At 39.2% G+C, this 17137-nt stretch overlaps 2 protein-coding genes across 6 annotated transcripts in view; both read left to right on the top strand.

The window, feature by feature from the left end:
* The window catches only part of LOC109196997 (NLR family CARD domain-containing protein 3), a 501803-nt gene that overhangs the window by 341999 nt on the left and 142667 nt on the right, over positions 1-17137 (top strand). Inside the window, exons 1-3 of one of the 4 annotated variants that reach the window (XM_025902713.1) lie at positions 972-1078; positions 2292-2411; positions 3247-3384. In XM_025902713.1, the coding sequence (XP_025758498.1) occupies positions 3296-3384 (89 nt within the window). In that variant the 5' untranslated portion in view covers positions 972-1078; positions 2292-2411; positions 3247-3295. Of the gene's footprint in view, positions 1-971; positions 1079-2287; positions 2412-3246; positions 3385-17137 lie in introns of those variants that run through there. The other 3 variants (XM_025902712.1, XM_025902715.1, XM_025902714.1) reach the window with 3 other exon arrangements.
* Positions 7086-17137, top strand: part of LOC109196903 (NACHT, LRR and PYD domains-containing protein 12-like) — a 28329-nt gene continuing 18277 nt past the window's right edge. The window contains exons 1-3 of one of the 2 annotated variants that reach the window (XM_025902729.1): positions 7088-7324; positions 7665-7838; positions 12140-16702. In XM_025902729.1, the coding sequence (XP_025758514.1) occupies positions 7236-7324; positions 7665-7838; positions 12140-12320 (444 nt within the window). In that variant the 5' untranslated portion in view covers positions 7088-7235 and the 3' untranslated portion in view covers positions 12321-16702. Of the gene's footprint in view, positions 7325-7664; positions 7839-12139; positions 16703-17137 lie in introns of those variants that run through there. The other variant, XM_025902728.1, reaches the window with a different exon arrangement.

Genomic DNA, 17137 nt, shown 5'->3' with positions numbered 1-17137 from the left:
TGGTTTGGATGCAATGATCAGTCCTGGAGTCTGTACTGCTCTGATGATGGTCCGTGTTCTGTCAGGCACAATAACACACTAACATCTCCTCCTCCTCTGTCTCTAACAGAGTAGCAGTGTATGTGGACTGTCCTGCTGGCACTCTGTCCTCCTACAGAGTCTCCTCTGACACTCTGATCCACCTCCACACATTCAACACCACATTCACTGAACATCTTTATCCTGGATTTGGGTTAGATCTGGTTCTTCAGTGCGTCTGTGCTGAGGTGAGTGTAAAGAGTTTCCTCCTGTTAGAGAAACACTCTGACTGTTGAACAGATAGTTCAGTCTTTACATGTCTGTCTCTTTCACTCAGAAACACATTTTCAGATTCATGGATTCAATCAGTTGATGTTTTAAACTGTTCTAAACGATTCCTGATAAACTTCTTCCTCTTTTGTACTTTAAAGATGGAAGCAACGATTCAGATGTTGTTTGTCTGTCTTTTTAAAACTTTCACAGTGAATATCAGTGTGTTGTGTTTCTCTGAAGCTCAGTTCAGCTGAGAATATTCAGTTCATGTCGCCTGCAGTTACTTTGCTGCAGATTAGAAAAACTGTGATGTCAGCTTTATTGCACTGCTTCCTTGTGTGTCAGATAAGACTCAACAGGTTGCAGATAGAAAATGTATTCCTTCAGCAGAGTATTAAAACAAAAGTGTATATGTATATCTGCATTCACATTACAAAATGTGAATGTGACGGCTTTCAGTCAGTAATGTAGCAGAGACAGAGTCTGACTAAAGAGACATTACAGTGAGACCTGTTTGATCAGCAGAGACAGTCTCTCTCTCTACAACAAGTGTTTGACTTTAACTGTCACACAAAATGATTCAGCTTCTTTAAACCCTCCAACAAACATTTACATTTTTATTCCTAAACAAAGGATGTGACTCGAAACTTATGTTTCCGAGCCCCAGCTTTCCCACAAACCCCTCCCTCCTGTCCCAGCTTTTTTCTACTTTTTATTAAAGTTTCACTTTCGTTTTCCTGAACTTGGTGTCGCAGATGATCTTGTCGGTGTGAATATCCATGTGAAGGTAAGGGAAGCAGTCTGTGATGGTTTTTTTTTTTTAAGTTAACATCAGCTGTGTGCAGCTTAGTTCCAGCACAAACAGCACAAACCTGCTGCTGCATAGTTCAAAGTAACGGACTCGAAGCGACTGGTAACCTGTTCGCCATTTTCTGTGAGTGTGTGCGATCAGAGTCCGGGAATGAGAGCAGAAACCGTTAGTTGATGATCAGCAGCTGAACTCAGAGTCGTTGTTACTGTGGATCCACTTACTGATGACTGAAGGCAGCTTTTCCTGCCTCAATCTAATTCAACATAAACCTCGAAATAAAAATACTGCGTCACAAACTTCTGGCTCTCTTCAAACAGGAAGTAGGCTATTGTTCACTGTTTACACCCAGAGAAGAGTGGTGTTACTCAGAGACTGACTGGACCAAAAGTTTTTATGAACTTTTATTGTTAAACTTTATTAAATTTAAACATAATCATTTAAAGCTGATTACATATCAATCACAATTGTTACTGACTTTCTCACTGACATGCCCAAGGGAGCCTGAAGCAGCTGTCTGTAAATCATCACCTTACTCCTAAAGCTGATATCAGAGTACAATTAATCTGCACAAATTTGTGTTTAAAGACATTAAAGTCCCAGTTAGACATCAGTTCACTCCCCACAGTCTGTGTTCAGCATGAGTGCTGACATCATCAGTCTGTCATCAAAGTAGAGACAGAGCCGGTGATCTCGGTGAGATCTATACATATCTAGAAATACTGATTCTGTGGACATCAGGGCAGCTTTTTCCCTACATGACTGATTCCAAACATCACTGAATATATTTTTGGGGAGTTGTTGAACATCTACAGAGAGTCTGGATGTGCTCTGATAGCATTTCACACTGAAATATTCAAAACTCTTAAGTACAGATAAAATGTTGTTAAAACATTGAATTTAAAAAAGATCAATGTAAACGTGAACTACATCTACAGGCAAACAGAATCATGATCACATAAAGAATGTTTCCAGTGATAAGTAATTAATCTGTGAATAAATCGGAGTCCTTTTCATGGATCTTTGTTGATCTTTCTCAGAAATGTATTAAATTAAAGTGTTTTTTAAAAATGATGGTAGATTTCTCTGTGGTAACAATGGTTTAATGTTGTAATTTTAAAGCTGTGAGCTGAAATATGTGTGTGAAATAATCAGCTTCAATTTGTTCCATTGGTTAATTTTCTGCAGGCAGACTGCAGACTGGGAAACACCAGTCCTTCTTAGTCCTTCTACTCACAACATATAAGAATCTAACTGGACCGCGTCCTCTTACTGAGGTCTGTACTACGAAGCAGGATTTGATCTTATCAAGGTAATGTCAGGGTTCTTACAGGGGTATGTTCCCAATGGTAACTTATGCAGCTATTTTTCAGTCTCACTGACCAAACTTTTTCAAACATGCCACACTTTTAATTGTAAACTTCTGTTCACTACTTTTCCTGTCACACACAGTCATACATGTGTTTTATTTTTAGCTTGTATTATCAGTTTAATCTCTTCATATACTTCCTATAATATAGGTTTACCTTACTTTGTAAAGTCAGCAGGTCTGTCACGACTACACTCTTCTCTGACTCCTCATGTCTACACCATCATAATGCCCATTAATTTTTATTTATTTATTTATTTTTTGCTCAGATTATGGTTTTGTTCTGAGCAACTTATGACAGGTCGCCAGTCTGTCACATGGCTAACACAAACAGACAGACAGTCATTCACACTCACATCTATGGGAATTTAGAATCATCAGTTAACCTAACCCCACTAGCTGCATGTCTTTGGACTGTGGGAGGAAAAAAAAAATGCAAGCTCCACACAGAAAGGCCCTGACCTGGCGGTGGAGTCGAACTCGGGGGGGGGGGGTACAATGCAGATGAGTGGAGGCTTAATGGACTGAAACTTCCAGTCACAGTGAATCAGTGTGTGTCAGTGAATGCATCATGTGTGTTTTATGGCTCCATCTAGTGGACTGATAGTAGAAGTAGAGCAGCTGATGGCAGCTTCCTCTGCCTCACACTGCTGTCTGACTGCATTCAGCTGACACTGAGAGGAAGGACAAAAGAAGCAGCTGATATTTGGACAGCACACATGATGGAAAGGAGGATTTCAGTTGATGTGCACATGAATGATTTGTGTTTCCTCTGCAGGTGAAGGTAGAAAGTGTGCGTGAGCTGATGTGGATGTGAATTCAGCAGCATGGATCAGTGTGAGGACAGAGAGGAGGGAGTCCCCCCCTCTAAAACCACTCTGTGTGGGGAACATGAGAGCCAGACCAAAGCTCAGAGGTGAGATGACCATCTCTAACTGTCCATGACTCTTCTCCATGTCACAGCTCAGCACTCACATCACTGCTCCATCATTATTCACAGGAACCAACCTGGAGCTGAACCCAGCTGTGTGTCCTTAAAGAGCGACCATTCAAAGAATTTTAATATTGATTTGAAACAAAGACATTTATCTGACACAGAGTAAGTATGTCTCAGCATTAAAATGGGGCCAAAAAATATTTCAGAGAACAAATTGTTGAATAGAATAATTTGAGTTTTGGATTATTTATTATATCTGCTGTAGTTTGCTCCATCATATTCATCATGTTTGGAATTAGTTTTCTTCTAGTTTATGCAAAATTATTTTAGTTTCACAATTCTTTACAGAAATTTAAAACTTTAACCTAAAGTGTGCTTTTGTTTTTTTTCTCTATCAGGATGTATCAGAAACCTGAACCCAGCTGTGTGTCCTTAAAAAGTGATGAGTTAAAGCATTTAAATGTTGATTTTAAAGAAAATTCTTCTGCTGCAGAGAGGTAATGTGTCACTAAATGCTGTTTCTTAAAATGTTTACATTATGTTTAATGCCAGCTCAGCTCTTTTTCACACACATTTCTATGTTCATATGTAAAGCTGTGTGTTTTGGGAGTTTTTCTTTTCATAAATACAGCAGTCAAAGATTGAAGAATGAGTATTTGTAGGATGTGTTTCTATACTGAGTGTAATTTTTACATATTGTATTAACACAATTGACCTAAATACACTGGAAGGCCATGAAGTTGGAGTGGGAATTATTATGCTAGATGTTTGTACCTATGTACTGGATTTGTGCTGACCTATTTACACGTTTTAAATACATTTATATCATATGTTATACTACTATATGAACACCTGTTAAAGAAGAGTGTTTGTTTTGCAAGCTAATAATTAGTACTTATGGTTAGTTTAGAAAGTTTTAGTTTTTTATCGTTTTTATTTTATATGAGGTTCACCTGGTGATTATGATGAGTTATGGCTCTTTTTGATAGTGTAAATTATTTGATGCTAAAGAAATTCCTAATTAGTTAGATATATGGTTTATTTTGGGAGCGTGACCCATTTTTAAGTCATAAAACTGTCAAGTAGATTAATTATGTCTTTCTTTAAGACAAACATAACAGCCATGATTTCTGACTCTGAGTTGACCTCAGCCACAAAAACCTATCAAAAAGGACAATAATGAAGATGGATGACAAGCTCTGGGAAGAATGTTCACAAAGTTCTTGATCTCATGGGATGTACTTCATAGAGGGGTTAAGATAAATTTATCATTTTGGCTTTAAAATTTAAGACCTGACTAGTCCGAAATATAAAAATGAAAATAAACAAAGTCCAAAACAAAACTCTTCATATTTCTCATCTGATCTGATCTTCTCAAATGTCAGAGAGAAGATTCTCAGTTTGACACCAAGACAAACAGCAAAGCATGTCTTGTGTCCTTTAGCTTGTATTTATCTCTGTGTGGAAAGTCATAATGTGAACTAATTCTTCATGATTCTTCATAGAGTGGACCAGGAGAGTTCAAAGGTTCCCATTGATCAACCTGCCAAACACCATCAGACACATTTGGACTCTGTATTTATGGTCTGTACATGCAGAACAACTGCTCTTACATCTGTTCTGTTCATCCCATACTGCACTTATAGACCACTGAATTGTTAATGTGTCCATCATCTGAGGTTTTGGTCAATGATTTCAGTCTGGCTGGATTATTCATATCATCTTCTGTTCCAGCTACTGGAGGATAACATCATCACTTTTGTGAAGAATGAGCTGAAGGAGATCCAGAAAATTCTAAGTTCAGATTACCCAGAATCCTTAGGGAGCCAGAAAGAGGATGAGGAGGTCTTGGAGGATGAAAATAAAGAGGAAAACAGAAACAGCAGAGAAGCATTTGTGAAAATCACACTGCACTTCCTCAGGAGAATGAGGAAGGAGGAACTGGCTGACTGTCTGCAGAGCAGTAAGAGGATGTATTTAAAGATTTAAGCTGCTGCATTAATGGGAAATTTAAGAATGTCTGAAGAAATGGACCAGCATAGATTCAAAAACCTATTCTTTAGGCAAGAAAAATGTAAGTGTATTTACTAAATAATAATTCCATCATTAAATGTATTTATTGTGTGTGTTCAGAAATATTTGCTCCAGATTTTCGACATGAACTCAAATCTTCTCTGAAGAAGAAGTTCCAGTGTGTGTTTGAGGGGGTTGCTAGAGCAGGAAACCCAACCCTTCTGAATCAGATCTACACAGAGCTCTACATCACAGAGGGAGAGACTACAGAGGTCAATGATGAACATGAGGTCAGACAGATTGAAACAGCATCCAGGAAACCAGACAGACCAGAAACAACAATCAGACAAGAAGACATCTTTAAAGCCTCACTTGGAAGAGAACAACCAGTCAGGACAGTGCTGACAAAGGGAGTGGCTGGCATTGGGAAAACGGTCTTAACACAGAAGTTCAGTCTGGACTGGGCTGAAGACAAAGCCAACCAGGACATCCAGTTCATATTTCCATTCACTTTCAGAGAGCTGAATGTGCTTAAAGAGGAAAAGTTCAGCTTGGTGGAACTTGTTCATCATTTCTTTACTGAAACCAAACAAGCAGGAATCTGCAGCTTTGAAAACGTCCAGGTTGTTTTTATCTTAGATAGTCTGGATGAGTGTCGGCTTCATCTGGACTTCCACAAAACTACAATCCTAACTGACCCTAGAATGTCCACCACAGTGGATGTGCTGTTGATTAACCTTATTAGGGGGAATCTTCTTCCCTCTGCTCGCCTCTGGATAACCACACGACCTGCAGCAGCCAATCAGATCCCTCCAGAATGTGTTGACATTGTGACAGAGATCAGGGGGTTCAATGACTCACAGAAGGAGGAGTACTTCAGGAAGAGATTCAGAGATGAACAGCAGGCCAGCAGGATATTCTCCCACATCAAGACATCAAGAAGTGTCCACATCATGTGTCACATCCCAGTCTTCTGCTGGATCATTGCTACAGTTCTGGAGGATGTGCTGAAAACCAAAGAGGGAGGAGAGCTGCCCAAGACCCTGACTGAGATGTACATCCACTTTCTGGTGGTTCAGGTGAAAATGAAAAAAGTCAAGTATGATGGAGGAGCTGAGACAGATCCACACTGGAGTCCAGAGAGCAGGAAGATGATTGAGTCTCTGGGAAAACTGGCTTTTGAGCAGCTGCAGAAAGGAAACCTGATCTTCTATGAATCAGACCTGACAGAGTGTGGCATTGATATCACAGCAGCCTCAGTGTACTCAGGAGTGTTCACACAGATCTTTAAAGAGGAGAGAGGACTGTACCAGGACAAGCTGTTCTGCTTTGTTCATCTGAGTGTTCAGGAGTTTCTGGCTGCTCTTCATGTCCACCTGACATTTATTAACTCTGGAGTTATTCTGCTGGAAAAGCAACAAAAATCATCGCATCAGTCTGAAACAGATGAATACTTCTATGAGAGTGCTGTGGACAAGGCCTTACAGAGTCCAAATGGACACTTGGACTTGTTCCTCCGTTTCCTCCTGGGTCTTTCACTTCAGACCAATCAGACTCTCCTACAAGGCCTGCTGACACAGACAGGAAGTAGCTCACAGACCAATCAGGGAACAGTTCAGTATATCAAGAAGAAGCTCAGTGAGAATCTGTCTGCAGAGAAAAGCATCAATCTGTTCCACTGTTTGAATGAACTTAATGATTGTTCTCTAGTGGAGGAGATCCAACAGTCCCTGAGATCGGGACATCTCTCTGCAGATAAATTGTCTCCTGCTCAGTGGTCAGCTCTGGTCTTCATCTTATTGTCATCAGAAAAAGATATGAATGTGTTTGACCTGAAGAAATACTCTGCTTCAGAGGAGGCTCTTCTGAGGCTGCTGCCCGTGGTCAAAGCCTCCAACAAAGCTCTGTAAGTAAAATGGACTCATCTGTGTCTGCTTAAAATGTTTATTCTACTTACCTGAACAAAACAGAACAAAAAAAAAAAAACCACACAGACTGTGCCTACTGTGCCTGTGCCAGTGGGTACTACACAAGTATGACTAAATCTACCAGCTCCTCCCTGGTTTAGATTTAATTATACAGGCATAGTTGTGTTTTTACTGGGCAAATTTAAGGTGTTTTATATTTGACAAATTTGAGACATGTTTTGATTTATTTGAAATAACCAAGAACTGTAGTGCACACTCTGTTTTTCTTTTTTACGTTCAATATTAAGTGATTTAACCACTATTATCATTGTTTTTCAGACTGAGTGGCTGTGACCTCTCAGAGAGAAGCTGTGATGCTCTGTCCTCACTTCTCAGTTCCCCGCCCGTTAGTCTGAGAGAGCTGGACCTGAGTAACAACAACTTGCAGGATTCAGGAGTGAAGCTTTTGTCTGTTGGCCTCAAGAGTCCATACTGGAAACTGGAAACTCTCAGGTCAGGTTTCAGACTTTTACACTCATTACCACTTTAGATTACCTAATCTGAATAATATTAGTGCATAAGCCACTACCTGTACAGAATTCTTTAGTCACTTTGAATTCAATTTGGTTGGATTATTGTCTGAAAAGGTTTTTCTTCTTCAAATTCTTTTGTTTTTGAACTGGTAAAAATTACTGATATGCATGACACTGGTTTGAACATACACCAGTTACCAGGCTAGTTTAAATCCAGAGAATTACATGTCCAGGTGTGTTTCTATTTTTTACTCTTTTCACTCTTTGCAACGAAAGTTTCTGGAATTTTGAAATATATATTTTCAAAGTCTTTCTGTGTGGAGTTTGCATGTTCTCCCTGGGTCCTCCCGCTTCCTCCTACAGTCCATAGACATTCACTTAGTGGGGATAGGTTAATTGGAAAATTGCTCATAGGTGTGAATGTGGGAGTGAATGTGAGTGCGAATGGTTGTCTATGTCTATGTGTTAGCCCTGCGACAGACTGGTGACCTGTCCAGGCTGTACCCCGCCTCTCGCCCTAAGACAGCTGGGATAGGCTCCATCCCCCCCACGACCCTGAAAAGAATAAGCAGAAGCGAATGGATGGATGGATGGATGGACTTTCAAAGGTTGATTTCTCAAAGTGAGAGTATTGGGAATTTAATGTCACAGCAATTAAAACACATAACATCAACTTCGTTCAATAAAAATAAATACAATGTCACAAAGCAAAATTACAAAGAAAGGTGGAAAAAAGTGAACGTGTATGATTATCTTATCGCTCCGTATTAGCCCTGTGGTAGACTGGTAACCTATCCAGGTGTACACTTAATGTCAGCTGTGATACACTTCACCCCCTGCAAATCTCAATTAGATGGAAGTGATTTTACTTTGTTTTTCTTCAATGCCATGTGTCACCACAATTTATAGACGCTACCTAAACTTTACTTTCACACAGGTAGATTGTCTTGTTAATAGTATTGAAACCTCATGGATGGATAACACATGAGGATTAGACTGAGTTAAACACTGAGCAGAACCCATATTAATAAAAGAAGACAAAATTCATTTCAGAGTTTCCTTCTTATTCTTTAGTCCTATAAGTACATTTATTCTTGACTTTCACAAGCCATTGCATCCAACACATTCTTTTGTCAGAAAAAAAACACTAATGCTAACTCCGAGTTGTTCCCTATAATAAATATAATAATATAATAATAATATAATAAACCCCTTTACCGTAAATATAAAACGAACATCACAAACATATCAAATATTAACTGTTCTCTGGGCCTAATTATTTTTGTCACAAGTTTGCCACAGTCTACAAATCAAAGTAATATATCCAGTCAGCCCTTTTATGATAATGCAAGGCCTGTTCCGATCAAATAATCATAAATTGTTTTCTTAGCTCACAAGGGTTTACCTTATTGCCTTTGCAATAGTTTGAAATTGTTACTGAAGTTACAACCGAAAAATAAAAATCTGAAATTGAATGAGTATTTAGTACGAGGGTGACTACCTTTAACTTGATGTTTAAGAATGTATTAATTTTTGTTTTTTAATTTATACTTATTCTAGATGGCATTACCTCAGCTTCTGGTAACACTGTCATGAAACTCGAATACACTTTTTTAAGGATATGTACTTTGATGTGCACATTTAACAAATAACTGGGATTGCTCTATTTAATGTTTCTAGAATTAGAAACAAAGTCTCAGAGTAGTGCTGATGGGTGGCATTTATTGCTTTGAGGTTAAACTGCTTTAAAAGCTCCCTGAAGAGTCTTTAGTTTAAGCAAAATCTTCCAGTGGGAGTACTAAGAGTGACTAGAAAGAGAGAGATCAAATTTCATCCATATTGACTTTTCATCAGTGGCTTCCTGCTGTATCCAGAGCAACAACTTCTTCTCATTTACAACAGCAAAAATAAGCAATAACACATCACCAACTTTCTAAGTAAATATATTTCTATTTAGTGCTGTTGACATGAAATTATCACCAGATGTCAGTAACAAACAAAGAAATCAAACCATAGATGGTCATTAATTATGTGTGACAATGAGAAATGATACAGGGAAAAAGTATTGAATACATGAAGTAAAGTAGGTGTAAAAAGACTTGGAACATCATAGTAATTAGAAATCTTTCCACTCAGTGCAAATTAATATGATTTGTCTTAGTCCCAACTGATGGCCTATAAAAATGTGTCTCATAACCAAGGTGTCACACAAGAAAAATATCACTGTGTGTATAACTGGTGAGCTCTCTCAAGACCTTCACAACTGCTGCAAAGCATACTGATGGTATAGGCTACAGAAGAATTTCTAAACTACTGAAGGTTCCAGTGAGCTCTGTTCCAGATGTAGAAAGAACATAATTTCACCATAAACTGACAATGACCAAGTGCTCCTCACAAATGCCAGACAGACAAGTGAAAAGAATTATCCAAGATCCAAGAACCACTTGTGAGGAGCTACTGAAAGACCTGGAAACAGCAGGTATAATTGTTGCTAAGAAAAGTATAAGCAATTCACTCAACCACCATGGCCTATTAGCACTCTGATCATGCAAGACTCCATTACTGAAGAAACACCATGATTTAAAGTTTGCTGAAAAATATTTAGCCTGTGAAATACTAGGAGAATGTAGTCTGTTCAGATTGGACCAAAATTAAAATCTTTGGATGCCATAGTATTTCACTGCATTTCACCCCCAAAACACCAGCAGTGACGTTTGGATGTGGGAACATCATAGTGTATTGGTATTTTTCAGCACAGGGCACTTGCATGCTTCATATAGAAGGAAGGGAGGATGATTGGAAAAATGCAACGAGACATTCTTGATAAAAATCTGTTGTCATCTACCAGGATGATGAAAATGAAATGAGGGTGGATGTTTCAGTCAAGGAAACTCAATTGGTTTCAGAGAAAGAAAGTAAAGATTGGCCCAGCCAATCACCCAAACTGAATCCAACTGAAAATCTATAGCAAGATCTAAAGGTCAGAGTTCGTAGAATGTAGCCTTCTAGATTTGAAGATTATTTTTGATGAAGAACCACACCTGAGCGATGCATGTGACTAATTTCTCCATACAGAATAGAATAGAATAGAAGAACAGAATAATCCTTTAATTGTCCCACAAGGGGAAATTTGGTTGTAACAGCAGCCAAAAAGACACATGTACAAACAAACAGTACACAGGACACAGAACAGAAACATACACAATTTTTCTTACATATTTACATTAAGGACAATGGTTACTATAAGCAGAGTACTGTACAGCTATTAAATTAAATATAAATAACTACAGATAAGAGGCAAACCAGGTTGTAGTGCGAATCGGTTGAATAACTTATTGCAGTTACAGCGCAGATGTAAACATCTATGATTGTTGGGAGCAGTTCTGATTGTACAGTCTGACAGCTGCAGGGAGGAGACATCTTGAAGTTGTCAGCGCCAACAAAAGCTTTTAGACAAAAAAAATTAGTAAGAACACTTACTAAAATTTTCAACACTAGAAACATTTGTCCTGTGTCACTTCTAATTATTACACAAAACATAATTTAAGGACATCTATGGTTTAATTTCTTTGCATGTGTGGATTGGATGGGTTATTACGCATATCTTTTGAGAATTTCATGCCAATAGCACCTTTAGAAATAAATTTACTTAGAAAATTGGTGCTGTGTTCAGTACTTACTTTATCCATTCAAATAGAGCACTTTACACTAAGACTGCAGACTTACTCATGGCTGTTAGAGTTTGTATAACTAGGATAGAGGTCTCTCTTCTATGGAACCAGCTCCCAGTTTGGGTTCAGAAAAAGACGCCCTTTATACTTATAGCTTTGAGTTAGAACTGAATCAGGTGACTCTGAATCACATTTTAGTCATGCTGGAATAAACTCCTTACACCTTACACAATTTAACAACTTGAGACAGCTGTTGTTGTCTGTTGCATGTGGTCACTATAAATAAATATACATTGATTTAATGCAGGGGTGGGCACCGAGGGCCAGTGTCCCTGCAGGTTTTACATGTGTCCTTGAACCAACACAGCTGATTTAAATGGGTAAATTATCTCCTCAACATGTCCTGATGTTCTCCAGAGGCCTGTAACGAACTAGTCATGTGATTCAGGTGTGTTGACCCAAGGTGAGATCTAAAACCTGCAAGGACACCGGCCCTCGGGGCCTGGAATTGCCCACCCCTGATTTAATGGATGGAAATGAATATGGATATGATTAAAAACCTTTTAAAATAAAGTGTTCACAGATGGACTGTTATTTTGTGTGTCTGCAGTCTTTCAGGCTGTCTGATCACAGAGGAAGGCTGTGCTTCTATAGCTTCAGCTCTGAGCTCCAACCCCTCAAATCTGAGAGAGCTGGACCTGAGCTACAATCATCCTGGAGACTCAGGAATGAAGCTGCTAAAGGATCTACACTTGAGACTGGACACTCTCAGGTATGGAAAGAATATCTGAAAGAGGAGAAAGAGCTGGAAACATTTTCTGTGTCCTTCACTCAGCTCTTGTTTGTTTCATGTAGATGTGACATGGACAATAACACACTGAGAACAATCTTTCCTTTGCTTACAACAAAAACACCAGTCTAACTGAACAATAACAAGAGGTATTTATGTAGGTGGGCACCATTTATTCATCATTTTGATCTCTGTAGGTTTAACTATTAACTCATTTTCAGTATTTCTGTATTCTTTGTATAGAAACAGGTTTAGGGCCTGTTTATCCTAGCAGAAAGACTGTACGCAGGGGAAACCATCAGCCTGGCTTGATCAAAAATAAATCATTAGTCAAGGTTTATAATCAAAACTGTGGTAGAACCTGACAACCACCAGGCATTTTTTCTGTACATTTTAGAGCATGCAAGCTTGCAGAATTTAAAAAAAAAAAGTTCTTATTCATAGCACTTTTTATGAACAAAAAGGCTGTCGTGGTCCTGAGCCTGTTGACTCAGTGTTTTGTGTTTCTTTATGCTTTTGTTATTCTGATTAGGTATTTCATTATTATTCACCATTTTGTTAGGTTTCTGTTCTGTGCCTGTCCTGGTCCCTCCTTCCATGTCCCCCCTGTCTGTCCATGATGTCATTATGCCTGCTTATGAGTCTGCGTCTGTGTCTCTGTCTGTCGTGTGCTTCCTGTTTTATTTTGTAGGTCTGTGTCCGATGTCAGTGCGTTCAGCTTTGTGCTCTCCCTGTCTCGTCAGTGTAATCAGCGTCAGCCGTGTCTCCCAGCTGTTTCCTCTTCGCTCCGTTCACCTCTTGTATTTAGTGTCTGTGTCTTCCCCTACTCGGTGTCGCGTCGTTAACGTCTGTTCACCCTCTTACCTCCCTGTGTGTTCTGTTTGCCTGCATGCCAGTTTAGTTATTTTCCAGTATAGTTAGTTTTCTGTTCAGTCTCCCCTGCAATAAAGCTGGTTATTCCGAATTCACTTTCGCTTCCGCGAGTCCTGCATTTTGGGTCCTCCCTCTCTGCCTGCCTGCACACAGCCGAATCATGACAAAGGCAGTGTTTTTCTAAATTAGTGCACAACATAGAATAATGTTATTTAAAGCAACACAAAAATAAAAAGTTAAATTAAATTAAATGAACACCGGAACTGAACAAAACAGGAATTTAAAATAGGCACAGAAGCCATTTTAAGCTAGATATCATGATCAACAGCAATCATCAACACTTCAAATCACTATTTCAAAGCAGTGCATCAAAGTAAGTAATTTTATTTTCACTTAAATATTTGAACTACAGTTATAACCAAATTAAAGCAGTAATATAATACATTTTTTAATTTTGCTTAACAGATGCCAAAGAAATCAGTGGTGAACAAAACTGCAGTGTTTGAAGTCCTTTGTGCTTCAAAAGAAGCAGTAAAAAAAAAAAAAAAAATTGAAACATTTCAACTCCAAGTGATGGAATATGGCAAAATCTGTGCAAAGAACTTGGTGAAAAGATGACGCCAATAGCACTTTACAATTTTGTTAAATTAAACAGACACAGTGTATGGGCTGCTCTGGATTACAGTAATGAAAGGAGACTGACATAGACAGCAGTGACAATGACAATGCTTTTGAGCCAAGTAGCTCTCCTTTTCAAAACAAAGACTGCAAGACTTTCAATGTGGAGCTCCCATTTGAACAGTGGATACATAGGATTCCAGATGAAGTCACATACAAAAAGAATACTTTAAAAAAATAAAAGGAAATACACCATTTTGAAGCCAGGTACATGGACTCATGTAGTAAGCCAGGGAATCTGGAAAGAGATTAAAAGTACATGCACCATTACCTTTAAACGAGCCAATGTGTACCCCACAACTGTATCTTGTTTCATAAAAGTCAGACGGAACCTGAAATTCACTGCCCAATGGTGCTGAAGTGTGTAATGGCAAACACAGATGCACACTGCACACTGGCTTTTCTAAGAGAGCCATGTCCAGAAGTCTGTGGGCACAAGTAACAAAAGAACTTTGTGAAGGAAGACTGCAGCCCCATGTGTGGAGAGCATCAGAGGCAGCAAAGCTTATGGACACTGGTGATCCAGATCCAAGCCATCTACATAAGGCCAAACACAAAAAAAATCAACTAGAAGTGGCTCATAAAAATCCAATACTGTCACTCCACTCATTAAAATACAGTTCTTCTCACAGTGGAAGCATTGGAGACATTAGATTAGACAAGTTCTTCTGTCACTACTGGAGTCAAACTCAAATGCTAATGTACAAGATGGTGAAGCACCCCATAGCTGCCTGTGATGCAGCTGGCTGAGTTGTAAAAAAGCTTCTCAGGCCTAATGGTTTGTCTGGAAATATCTTCCTATATCAAGGTGTTTTAACAGGAAGCTACAACTCTCACGTCCCAGTGGTGCAAATGTTGTCAAAGAGACATGATGTCCACGCAATCACAAGATGGTTATCAGAATGGATTCGTGCTGGAGCACCAATCCCAAAAGAGGCCATTTGTGATTTCTCTTTAGCTTTACTTGGTGCTTTAGTGAAGGCTTTAACACATCGTTCAGATTTGAAGAGCTACATTAATGAATGCGCTGGTGTCTTGCTTCAGAAAAAATCCTACAAACTACCACCATGTTTCATCAGAGTGGATGTGGCACACTTCATCAAAATGATTTGCCAGTGGGACTGTTTGAGAAAAAAAGCCTGATCAGGTAAAAGACTTGCGATCAATGGCACAACTTGTCAAGTCCCAATCCTTGGAGGAAGAGAAGGTCCTAACATGCAGCATTGCTATTGTGGTATTAAGTGAGACAGAAGGCAACAACAGTTTTGAAAGCCCCATTATGTCAGAAGTGTCCTAATCAAATCTCAAGAGAAAAATTGCAGATGAGACTATGTTTGTTTCTAATGATGAGGAAGAAGAAGACATTAGATTGGATCCATGCACAGAAATGAACACTGACTTAAGGCGGTGGGTGGCAGATAGGCAGTAAGGAGAGCAGGTGCCATGCTGAAGTTAATGGTGATCGAGACAATATGCACTATCTACCTGAGCTCGTCCCACACCTAATAAGTTTGGGCGGATACCCACCACTCTGGACTAGAATAATGGTTCCCCTATTTCAGAGCAAACGCACTGCAACTTCAGCTAATGTTGAACAGAGTTCAAGAACATTAAACATCGTCTGTTCAAGCATGAAAATCTCCCTTTTAGGATAGATAAATTCATTGCACGTCATCTTGGTTTCATTGAAGGCAACATGCGGATTTGTTCTGCAAAACAAATACGAAAAGAAACAGAAGTTGCTGGACAGGATGGTAAAGTAAAGCTTCAGAATCCACACCAGGCCTCCACAAACTGGAGAGGTCTTGCAGTCCCACCAAAGAAGAGGAAATTGACTTCATACTTCTCCCCTGGTCCTGAATGGCTCCACTCAGATCCAGCTGTAAAAAAACAAAAAACAAAAGTAAAGCTAGGGCTGTTAAAAATGGAAATAATCAACAGCCAGTCAAGCTTGGCAAAGGACAACACTGTGTCATTAACACCTGTGCCTTTGATGCTTTCTGTCAAAGTCTGTGCTCTGCTTTCTGTGACTCTCTGCTCAAAACATGTTGAATAGTTCAGAGGAGAGTAAAGTATTCCAGCTTGTGAAATCCCTTGCTTCAAGGGGTGTCATTCAACATACCTATTCTTTGAAAGCAGAGTTTCTGAGTTAAGTATTCTCCCTGTTCAGTTGAAGACTGGTGTGCATCATGTTGATGCACAGTGCCATGTGTCCACAGTAATTCAGAAAACAATGACAGATAATCAAAGTGTTAACTTCACTCACATTGAACAGTCTATTTTGCATACTGTGTTTATACACAGGTCAGGCATAACATTATGACCATTAACAGCTAAAGTGAATAACACTAACCTGTTAGTTGGTGGGATACATTAGGGAGCAAGTGAATACCTTGTCCTCAACACTGAGTTAGAAGCAGGAAAAATGGGCAAATTTAAAGATTTGAGTGAGTTTGACAACGGCCAAATTGTGATGGCTGGACGACTGGATCAGAGCATTTTCAAACTTGCAGCTCTTATTATGTGTTCCCAGTCTGCAGTGGTCAGTATCTATAAAAAGTGGTCCAGGGAACAGTGGTAAATCACTGACAGGGTCATGAGTGACCAAGGCTCACTGATGCACATGTGGAGCAAAGGCTGGGCCCTGTGGTCCCATGAATTTCAACTTAATATTAATGAATTATGAATTAATTACATCATTACAAAGAAACCTTCCATTTCCACAGATTAATTTCACTTCAGATGAACGTTACACTAACTCACTGAGTTATTTAATCTAGAAATGACAATCAGGCTGACCTGATAATAAGCAACTCCACGCATTGATTCCCAGGCCACCCCCCATCCCCACTCAGCCTTTCAGATCACAGCTTCCAACATTTGCTTCAGACTACATCTCCAAGGTGAATAAAACACCATCAGCAGTGAAGTCTGTAGATCGGGTCGGAGGGGGTGTGGTGGATTTCTAAAAGCCTGAATCCACATCATTTCACCCTGAAGAAATTCAGCAAAATTGTTAAAATATGCGACCTGACGGAACCCAATGAGACGCTGAGGGACTGTTTCAAAACCACAAACTGGTAGTCTGGTAAAGAGGGCCAGCTTTGTCCTGCCCAGTCACCTACACCCATAGAGCCCCATTATTTACCTTTTTCTGTTTTTACTTTTCTAATATATCTCTAATTCACTTTCTTCTGTCCTGTATGCTGCTGTAACTAGTAGTCTTTCTTCAGTGTGGCATCAAATCATTTCTATATCTATGTGTAT

Source organism: Oreochromis niloticus, linkage group LG23, assembly GCF_001858045.2.
Source record: "Oreochromis niloticus isolate F11D_XX linkage group LG23, O_niloticus_UMD_NMBU, whole genome shotgun sequence".
Classification (NCBI taxonomy): Eukaryota; Metazoa; Chordata; class Actinopteri; order Cichliformes; family Cichlidae; genus Oreochromis; species Oreochromis niloticus.
This window is presented reverse-complemented; position numbering and strand designations above follow the sequence as displayed.